At 42.5% G+C, this 11,162-nt stretch overlaps 1 protein-coding gene across 1 annotated transcript in view; it reads right to left on the bottom strand.

Annotated features, from left to right (window-relative positions):
- Window positions 1-3,921: 3,921 nt before the first annotated feature.
- The window catches only part of pyroxd2 (pyridine nucleotide-disulphide oxidoreductase domain 2), a 36,460-nt gene continuing 29,219 nt past the window's right edge, over window positions 3,922-11,162 (bottom strand). The window contains exons 10-15 of the mRNA XM_070448197.1: window positions 9,939-10,011; window positions 6,795-6,948; window positions 6,508-6,662; window positions 6,190-6,296; window positions 5,160-5,280; window positions 3,922-4,678 (exon numbers count right to left, since the gene is read on the bottom strand). Coding sequence (XP_070304298.1) covers window positions 4,608-4,678; window positions 5,160-5,280; window positions 6,190-6,296; window positions 6,508-6,662; window positions 6,795-6,948; window positions 9,939-10,011 — 681 coding nt within the window. The 3' untranslated portion in view covers window positions 3,922-4,607. The remainder of the gene's footprint in view (window positions 4,679-5,159; window positions 5,281-6,189; window positions 6,297-6,507; window positions 6,663-6,794; window positions 6,949-9,938; window positions 10,012-11,162) is intronic.

Below are 11,162 nucleotides of genomic sequence, written 5' to 3'. Positions count from 1 at the left end.
TGAAATGAATCTAATTACACATTTTTGTACAAATTTGATTACACTCCAATGAGACTCCATAGAATGAAAACAGATATTTCTCCTAACTGTAAAAGATGTACCTCTGAAAGTGGAACCTATATGCATGTATTTTGGAGCTGTAGAGAGATTGCCAGTATGGCAATCTATATCTGCCACAAAATATCTAGATGTACAGTTTGATATGACCCCGTGTATCTATCTTCTTAATGCCCAGCAGTACTTTGTTCTTGATCCTGACAGAGGAAATGTGTTTATGACTATCACATACTTTGCTAAGAATGTATTCTTCTATTGTGGGCTTCTAATACTTCTCCTACATTTAAAATGTGGATTGACCAGATTGTTGACTTTCTCCCTCTTGAAAAGCTCACTTATGACCTCCGCAAGAGACAGCCTATATTTCAAATAGGACAGAGTGAATGGGGAGATTAGGGAAATGAGCAGATACATGTTGTGTAAGGTGCTGTAAAAACTAATTATTTGCTCGTCATCTCAGCTAAGGCTGGAAATAGCTAATAAGAACCTTGATAGTGCTGCTGCAAGTTTATTTTATATACACTGCTCAAAAAAATAAAGGGAACACTTAAACAACACAATGTAACTCCAAGTCAATCACACTTCTGTGAAATCAAACTGTCCACTTAGGAAGCAACACTGATTGACAATACATTTCACATGCTGTTGTGCAATGGAATAGACAAAAGGTGAAATTATAGGCAATTAGCAAGACACCCCCAATAAAGGAGTGATTCTGCAGGTGGTGACCACAGACCACTTCTCAGTTCCTATGCTTCCTGGCTGATGTTTTGGTCACTTTTGAATGCTGGCGGTGCTCTCACTCTAGTGGTAGCATGAGACGGAGTCTACAACCCACACAAGTGGCTCAGGTAGTGCAGCTCATCCAGGATGGCACAATCAATGCGAGCTGTGGCAAGAAGGTTTGCTGTGTCTGTCAGCGTAGTGTCACAGAGCATGGAGGCGCTACCAAGGAGACAGGCCAGTACATCAGGAGACGTGGAGGAGGCCGTAGGAGGGCAACAACCCAGCAGCAGGACCGCTACCTCCGCCTTTGTGCAAGGAGTAGCACTGCCAGAGCCCTGCAAAATGACCTCCAGCCGGCCCACAAATGTGCATGTGTCAGCATATGGTCTCACAAGGTCTGAGGATCTCATCTCGGTACCTAATGGCAGTCAGGCTACCTCTGGCGAGCACATGGAGAGCTGTGCGGCCCCACAAAGAAATGCCAACCCACACCATGACTGACCCACCGCCAAACCGGTCATGCTGGAGGATGTTGCAGGCAGCAGAACGTTCTCCACGGCGTCTCCAACTCTGTCACGTCTGTCACATGTGCTCATGTGCTCAGTGTAACCTGCTTTCATCTGTGAGAGAGCACAGGGCGCCAGTGGCGAATTTGCCAATCTTGGTGTTCTCTGGCAAATGCCAAACGTCCTGCACGGTGTTGGACTGTAAGCACAACCCCCACCTGTGGACGTCGGGCCCTCATACCACCCTCATGGAAGTCTGTTTCTGACCGTTTGAGCAGACACATGCACATTTGTGGCCTGCTGGAGGTTAATTTTGCAGGGCTCTGGCAGTGCTACTCCTTGTACAAAGGCGGAGGTAGCGGTCCTGCTGCTGTTTTGCCCTCCTACGGCCTCCTCCACGTCTCCTGATGTACTGGCCTGTCTCCTGGTAGCGCCTCCATGCTCTGGACACTACGCTGACAGACACAGCAAACCTTCTTGCCACAGCTCGCATTGATGTGCCATCCTGGATGAGCCTGCACTACCTGAGCCACTTGTGTGGGTTGTAGACTCCCGTCCATGCTACCACTAGAGTGGGAGCACCGCCAGCATTCAAAAGTGACCAAACAATCAGCCAGGAAGCATAGGAACTGAGAAGTGGTCTGTGGTCACCACCTGCAGAATCACTCCTTTATTGGGGGTGTCTTGCTAATTGCCTATAATTTCCACCTTTTGTCTATTCCATTTGCACAACAGCATGTGAAATGTATTGTCAATCAGTGTTGCTTCCCTAATGGAAGTTTGATTTCACAGAAGTGTGATTGACTTGGAGTTACATTGTGTTGTTTAAGTGTTCCCTTTATTTTTTTGAGCAGTGTATATATATTTTTTATATAATAATTTTTTAATATTTTTTTTTTAAAGTCTGTCACATCTGTGAATGTGGAATGTGTTTTGTTGGTTGATTGAAAAACAAGAAAACTTAATAAAACTTTTAAAGAGAAAAAAAAGAAGATGGGAAACAGAACAGACACTGGACAGAGGAACTTTGCCTAGAGGCCGGCATCCCGGAGTCGCCTCTTCGCTGTTGATGTTGAGACTGGTGTTTTGCGGGTACTATTTAATGAAGCTGCCAGTTGAGGACTTGTGAGGCGTCTGTTTCTCAAACTCGACACTCTAATGTAGTTGTCCTCTTGCTCAGTTGTGTACTGGGGCCTCCCACTCTTTCTATTCTGGTTAGAGACAGTTTGCGATGTTCTGTGAAGGGAGTAGTACACAGCATTGTACGGGATCTTCAGTTTATTAGCAATTTCTTGCATGGAATAGCCTTCATTTCTCAGAACAAGAATAGACTGACAAGTTTCAGAAGAAAGGTCTTTGTTTCTGGCCATTTTGAGGGTGTAATCGAACCCACAAATGCTGATGCTCCAGATACTCAACTAGTCTAAAGAAGGCCAGTTTTATTGCTTTTTTTAATCAGGACAACAGTTTTCAGCTGTTTGCAAATGGGTTTTCTAATGATCAATTAGCCTTTTAAAATGATAAACTTGGATTAGCTAACACAACGTGCCATTGGAACACAGGAGTGATGGTTGCTGATAATGGGCCTCTGTACGCCTATGTAGATATTCCATAAAAAAATCTGCCATTTCCAGCTACAATAGTCATTTACAACATTAACAATGTCTACACTGTATTTCTGATCAATTTGATGTTATTTTAATGGACAAAAAATGTGCTTTCCTTTCAAAAACAATGACATTTCTAAGTGACCCCAACTTTTGAACGGTGGTGTATGTACATTTTAACTCTATTTATTCCTAATTTCTTTCTAAATTTTCTTGAAAGAACAATCAGAGATTATAGATTGTAGTTTCCCAGTAGTCATTACCAGTTGGAGGGGCGTTCAAGGGGATTTTTCCCCAGTCCTGTGCAGGTATTTACAAATTGACAAAATGTTATGAACGCAGCATAATTCTTCATTTACTATTTAGCCTTTGCTACTACCAACCCCTTACAGTTACACCCTAATTTACATGGACTGTTGGGCGATTCCCAAACCTAGCTTAATGCCTGAAAAGCAGCCTTAAACTCAAGATGTTGAAGAATTGCTCTTGTAGGCTCAACATAAAGCAACTATAGCCATATGTTAATGTAAATGCATTCAATTACCATAATTATTAAGTGCTTGGTGATCCATAACACACATAGGCCTGCTGTAATAACCTATAGACGGGTGTTTAGAAACAACATTGAGTGACAGAGATTCCTCACAGATGTCGTATGAAATGACTATGTAATTCTATGGATTCCTACTTGTTGCATGATATATCATCATTAAATAGATAGGATGGAAACAATTCTGTCGATCTGAAAACACGGTTTTAATTTGGACCAGAATATTCAATTGAGACAGAATGACACAGGCAGAGAGACAAAGAGATAGCTGCACATCTGCATGCCATTTCAGCTAGATTAATTTGGTGCAAAGTTCATAAAATGTTTAAACAATAGAAATAGATTTTTAAGATTCCTCTGGTAAGTTTTATTCACAAAACACACATATACATTTCAATGTTTAACACAATCAAAACAGTAATTGATGTCATACTATTACTTCTGTTTTGTTTATCTCTTTGATGTTTTTTTTGTTGTTGCAGAAGATGAATTGTGTGTTTGTCACGTAGAGCAGTTTAAACCAATTCCAGTACCCCCAATTGTAGCCCTGGATAAAGCACCCTTATCAATTTGTCAACTTATCAGCAAGCCCTCTATGAGTTGATCAGGTGTGTTTCTCCGAGGCTACAACACAAATGTGTGCTGTTGGGGTACAGGAGGACTGGAGTTGGGAAACACTGATGTGGAGTGCACATTCTTTTCTACAATTAGGCTGAGAGCTTTTGAGTTTGAGCTTTTGTTATGTCATTCATGTTCTATTCCAGAAGTCAACTCCTTATAGTGTTCTATTCTACAATTCTAGTATGCTTAAGGTTTGAATTAGCTTCCCTTTGGGATGTCATCAGTTGAATGTTCAATAAAAGACGTGTCATGGTGTCACAGTACCATACAAGTGGATGGAGATCTGTACTTCTTCATTGAGAGTTGAGGTCTGTGAATCTGAGATCGTTCCTCTAGAAACAGAGCGTTCATTTTAGCTAACCAAGGGCACCGGGTGGGAAGAGTTTGCACATTGGAAATCATTTCATTATTCCTAAAGTTAAAAACTGCCCAAACGGTGCACAGGGCTATGAAGCACCTACAACTGGGAGGGCAGTGTTAAGGTATTGGCATGGACGTCCAAATCTCCCGCCCTTCATCCCGTCAGAGCGGGTTAAGGTTTCAGCCAYGTTTCAGGTCGGCCATGGCAGCCAGAGCAGCATTCCACCCTGGAGACCCCATCACTCCACCACCTTAGGAGAAATACACACACTAATACATTGGCATTTTAGTCATTTAGCAGACGCTCTTATCCAGAGCGACTTATAGTAGAGTGCATTTTCTTTTTTTTCGTACTGGTCCACATGCAAGAGTGAATGCACACGCACACACACACAGATATAGGATCTTAATTTGATCACTGTTTTTTTGCTGAGAATTTGCAAACTTGTACTGTATTTGAGTTTTAAAAAGGCTTCCAAAGTTTTTAATTTCCATTTTGACATTTCAGCCATGATTTGCCCAACGAAAAATGTATCAACCCCTACAAAAATATCCATGAATTATAATCCACATAATAATTCACAGTTCCTGTTGCTGCAGGATTATTTTCCCACTGTAGCAAACTGGCTCAAATGAAGATCCTACATCGGTACACACACACACACACACAAGGATGACTAGGAGCTGGCATCGGATAGAATTCCAATAAACCATTTACGACCAATCACAAACCTGGATGGGAGCCACTGCCACAAAGATAAAGCCCTTTGATTGGTGAACGGTAGTCTGAAAGGGAGGGTAGAGGTCGAGCGAGGTAGAGCTGATCCAATGACATTGCTCCGTGGAAGATATTCTGTGGAGGATAAAATACCACACTACATAAATCTAAGTCCAATTTGCCCTCTTCTCCCTGAAGTGCTCTCGTTCAATTCCCCGCGATGATCTAAAAGCTTTGGATTGGTGTGAGCATGGGCTAGGGAGATTTTCCACCCTCTTAGCCATCAAAGTAGAATAGGGGAGGTCAGTAAGGGTAAGGTTTAGGGCATAACTTTGCTAACCCCACTTCTCATTTAGGCATGACTAAGAAGACAGGGGCTTTGACTCACTCATCATGTCTCTATGGTCATTCGAGAGAATGGGAAGAACAGGACTGAGTGAAATAAGGAGAAATGGAATTGAGTCCGTGAATGAGTAGATGAGAACATAGTCAAGCTGGTAATACTCTTGGGACTTACTAACTGCACTAGTCTTAGACTTAAGTCTTTAAACTGCACTTTCAGAGTCCATTCATCGGCTATGTGAAAGCAGCAGTGTAAAAGTGCACAGTAGTTTAAGCATGCAAAATGAGCCATGAACCAGAAACACTTACACAAATACCGCAGACCCAAGTGGTTGAACTACTTTGAATATCAGATATGAACTTTGATTCTGACGGCCAGTATCATGGTAACTGTTGGCGTAACCATAAACCGTTCAATGCCGTTTGTTAGCACACATACACACTCTCTCTGACGAAAGGAAAGCAGGAAGAAGAGAGACGCTCCTATATAAATCACTTCCTGGTTCAGAGCCTGTGGTTTGGTGCTGTGCAAATCAGAACTTTGAATAAATACATGCTACTTTCCAGTGGAACACTATCTAATCTACTACTAGCTATTAGAAAATTGACTTGAAATATTGAAATGTATGTACATTGTGGCTGTGAACCGTCACACACACTGCACACACAGACATTTTCACACACACAAGCACACACACATACCCCTCCAGTTAGGCCAAATATCCTCTCCAGGTCGGGGGGAGTCAGGACGTCTTTGCCAACAATGGAGGATTTGAACCCAGGGGCATACTGCTCAATCCAGCTAAATACTACACAGATACACAGGCACACGGAGACCTAAGTCAGTTTCATATAAGTTCAATAATGCCTGTGATGAGCAGTAGAATGTTATACAAAATCTTCTGAGGATGACGACTTTCTGCGTGGTTGACAATATTTCTGTTACTAGCATCAGTGACAACTGCTCTAAGAGTGTTTCCACGTGTGTGTGTGCGTGTGTGTGTGCGTGTGCGTTCTAACCTGAGTCTGCAAAGGCCTCTCTGTCCTGGTCTGTCCACGCTCTCCCTCCCACCAGACTATATGGCGTAAACTGGGTGAACAGTAACACCACATGACTACCAGGGGGAGCCAGAGTTGGGTCCAACACCGATGGAATGGTCATCTCGATCATGGGCCTGTAGGGGAGAGAAAAGGAAGAATGTGAGTGTGTTTGTGTGTGTGTGTGTGTGGTATGTGAACCTGTATGCACTTGTGTGGGTCCCTGGATGTGTGTGTGTCCGTACGTGCGTGTCTGTGAGTGTGTTTACCTGGACGAGGGCCGTCCCTCCATGCAGTTTTCGTAGGCTGTCTGTAACACCTCCACACTCTCACAGTTGAGGTGGATAGAACACTGGTGGTGTGGGCCAGGCTTGCCGTCTGGTGTGGGGGCCGCTAAAAAGTTAGGAAGCTTATCCACTGCCACTGTTAGGAAGAATGGGTCCAAATTATTTGTAATTATGTTCCTGCCCACCAACCATCCAATCCAGAAAAAAACGGCCCACGGCTGAATCTAGTTGATGATCCCTTATCTAGAGGAAGTTTCAAGGCGGATTGCATGAATTCTCCGATTGCGCCATCTGGGTTATTGGATGTGTCCTAAGGAATCCTAGAAAACATTAGATTTTCACGCATGCTGCGACTTTGTATGTCTAGCAGTGAATCCATCACCCCGTTTTTCCTGAGTAGACAATCCATGTTGGAATCATGGATTTTTACCTTGGCTGTGAGTGCCTTGTTCTCTCTTTGGAGAGTGGGAATTTCACTCTGGATAAACTCCAAACTCCCCCTCAGCCCTGCTACCTCCTCACACAACTTTTCCAGTGTTGCATGGATTCCAGCCAGAGCACTAGCCTCTACTTCAACAGTAAGTAAATTGTCCGTGTCTGTAGATTAATCTGTTTTTCTTTATTTTGTCGGGTTAGAGTTCTTTTGCGAGGTAGTCGGATCTTTCCATGATGGAGTATGTTGTTCCTCCATAGTGTAAAGCTGTTGGTATTCGTCAATTTTCCTTAGGATCTCCTTAGTATCCAGGTTGGCTCTTTACTGCAACCAGTTGTTTTTCAAAAGTTTTTCAACAGTGCGTCTTTCCCACGACGACGACCGCTGTCTGTAGTACAGCCACCTAGCACTGTTGTTTGGTTAGCGGTGGTTCCTAGTTGTTTAAAGCTAAACATGTTGCGGAATCCACGCGGTTTTGTTTTAATCAAAAATAACAAACAGGGTGTTTTCCAGCATACAGTGTTCAGATGCGCACTCTGATGACGTGTGACGACAATGAGGCGCATGTTGATTTTGTTCACCCACACCAGATGCGATCAGGACACTCAGGTTAAAAAATCTAAATTAACTCTGAACCAACTATATTAATTTGGGGACAGGTCGAAACATTCATGGCAATTTAGCTAGCTACCTTGCTGTTGCTAGATAATTTGTCCTGGGATATAAACWTTGGGTTGTTATTTTACCTGAAATGCACAAGGTCCTCTACTCTGACAATTAATCCAGAAGAAGAGACTTGCTTGGGCCAAGAAACACGAGCAATGGACATTAGACAAGTGGAAATCTGTCCTTTGGTCTGATGAGTCCGAATTTGAGATTTTTGGTTCTAACCTCCATGTCTTTGTGAGGCACAGAGTAGGTGAACGGATGATCTTCACATGTGTGGTTCCCACTGTGAAGCATGGAGGAGGAGGTGTGATGGTGCTTTGCTGGTGACCCTGTCTGTGATTTATTTAGAATTCAAGGCACACTTAACCAGCATGGCTACCACAGCATTCTGCAGTGATAGGCCATCCCATCTGGTTTGCGCTTTGTGGGACTATCATTATTTTTCAAATGGACAATGACCCAAAACACACCTCCAGGCTGTGTAATGGCTATCTGACCAAGGAGAGTGATGGAGTGCTGCATCCGATGACCTGGCCTCCACAATCACCCGACCTTAACCCAATTGAGATGGTTTGGGATGTGTTGGACCAAAGAGTGAAGGAAAAGCAGCCAAAAAGTGCTCAGCATATGTGAGAACTCCTTCAAGACTATTGTAAAAGCATTCCCCATGAAGCTGGTTGAGAAAATGCCAAGAGTGTGCAAAGCTGTCATCTAGGCAAAGGGTGGCTACTTTGAAGAATCTAAAAGAGAAAATATATTTGATTTGTTTAACACTTTTTTGGTTACTACATGATTACATATGTATAATTTCATAGTTTTGTCTTTACTATTATTCTAAAATGTAAAACATTTTAAAAATAAAGAAAAACGCCTGAATGAGTAGGCATGTCCAAACTTTTGACAGGTACTGCGTGTGCGTGTGTGTATATATATATAAAGTATACAGTTCCAGTTGTACCAAGGATAATTTAGCTATTTGATTTTGAATTTTAAGGCCCCTAAAGGTATAACATTTTTTGCATTACTGCTATTAGCCAATAGAAACACATTGAATAACAGATTCACTACATAGAACAAAAGATAGTCCCCCAAAAAATCTAAAGGAAGTTTGTTCTGAAGTGTCTGTCCTATATCTGAGAGATCTAAGAAAGAGCAGGAAACTATTTTTATTTTATTTTTTACATGTAAAGTGTTGGTCCCATGTTTCATGAGCTGAAGTAAAAGATCCCCAAAAATTTCCATATTCACAAAAAGCTTTTTTCTCTCAAATTTTGTGCAGAAATTTGTTTACATCCCTAAAAGGTGGGCATTTATACTTTGTTAAGATAATCCATCCACCTGACAGGTGTGGCATATCATGAAGCGGATTGAACAGCATGATCATTACACAGGTGGACTTTGTGATGGGGACAATAAAAGGCCACTCTAGAATGTGCAGTTTTGTCACACAACACAATGCCACAGATGTCTCAAGTTTTGAGGGAGCGTGCAATTGACATGCTGACTGCAGGAATGTCCACCAGAGCTGTTGCCAGATAATTTAATGTTAATTTCTCTACCATAAGCCGCCTCCCAATTTCGTTTTAGGGAATTTTTCAGTCCGTCCAAACGGCCTCACAACCGCAGACTACCTGTAACTGTGCCAGCCCAGGACCTCCACATCCGGCTTCTTCACCTGACAGATCTTCTAAGACCAGCCACCCATACAGCTGATGAAACTTTGTGAGAAGACCTATTTGGTCTCATGGTCTGACAAACACCACTCTAGCTCTGCCAACTTTCACCGCAGATGCAGAAGGGCGGTGGATTGAGACACAGCCCATGCAAAAAACATATCTCTAGTTTAATCAGACAAATTCTATTGGCGATTTAGTTTTATTATGTTAATTCGATTTCCGCTTGGCTGCAGAAATTGTATGCTAAGGGTTTCTTAAAGTAAGTACTTTAAGTACAGTAAGTACTTGAAGAAAGGTAGTTAAACAACACAAAAGAAAAGTATGAGGTAGATATGATAAGGGTCGTACCATTAATCTTAGTGACAGGGGAGGTGTAGTCTATCTGATCTACAGCTTTGATGAATGCTGGAGAAAGAGCACTCTGTGAGAAGCAAAACAGAGGGGTTAGGGTTAAGGTAAGAGGACACAAACACGATATTACACTTCTGAGTACAATATTTTTTGAACAATTATTGTTGTCTTCCTGAATGTAATGTATATAGACTATTGTCTCTTCAATAGCCTACTTTTTCAAGTATTCAGACCCCTTGACTTTCTCCACATTTTGTTATGTTACAGCCTTATTCTAAAATGGATTAATAAAAAAGAAATCCTCAGCAAACTACACACAATACCCCATAATGACAAAGTGAAAACCGTTTTTTAAAATTTTGCACAAATTTATGAAAAAACAACAACCAGATACCTTACTTACATAAGTATTCAGACCCTTTGAGGCTCGAAATTGAGCTCAGGTGCATCCTGTTTCCATTGATCATCCTTGAGATGTTTATACAACTTCATTGGAGTCCACCTGTGGTAAATTCAATTGATTGGACATGATTTGGAAAGGCACACACCTGTCTATATAAGGGCCCACAGTTGACAGTGCATGTCTGAGCAAAACCAAGCCATGAGGTCAAAGGAATTGTCCGTAGAGGTCCAAGATGAGGCCCAGATCTGGGGAAGGGTACCAAAACATTTCTGCAGCAATAAAGGTCCCCAATAAAACAGTGGCCTCCGTAATTAATAAATGGAAGAAGTTTGGATCCACCAAGACTCTTCCTAGAGCTGGCCGCCTGGCCAAACTGAGCAATCGGGGGAGAAGGGCCTTGGTCAGGGAGGTGACCATGAACCGGATGGTCACTCTGACAGACCTGTAGTTCCTCTGTGGAGATGGGAGTACCTTCCAGAAGGACAACCATCTCTGCAGCACTCCACCAATCAGGCCTTTATGGTAGAGTGGCCAGACGGAAGCCACTTCTCAGTAAAAGGCACATGACAGCCCGCTTGGAGTTTGCCAAAAAAGCACCTAAAAGACTCTCAGACCATGAGAAACAACATTCTCTGGTCTGATGAAACCAAGATTGAATTCTCTGGCCTGAATGCCAAGAGTCATGTCTAGAGGAAACATGGCACCATCCCTACGTTGAAGCATGGTGGTGACAGCATCATGCTGTGGGGATGTTTTTCAGCGATAGGAACTGGGAGACTAGTCAGGATCGAGGCAAAGATGAACGGAGCAAATTACAG

The sequence above is a fragment of the Salvelinus sp. IW2-2015 genome, linkage group LG18, assembly GCF_002910315.2.
Source record: "Salvelinus sp. IW2-2015 linkage group LG18, ASM291031v2, whole genome shotgun sequence".
Taxonomy (NCBI): Eukaryota; Metazoa; Chordata; class Actinopteri; order Salmoniformes; family Salmonidae; genus Salvelinus; species Salvelinus sp. IW2-2015.
This window is presented reverse-complemented; position numbering and strand designations above follow the sequence as displayed.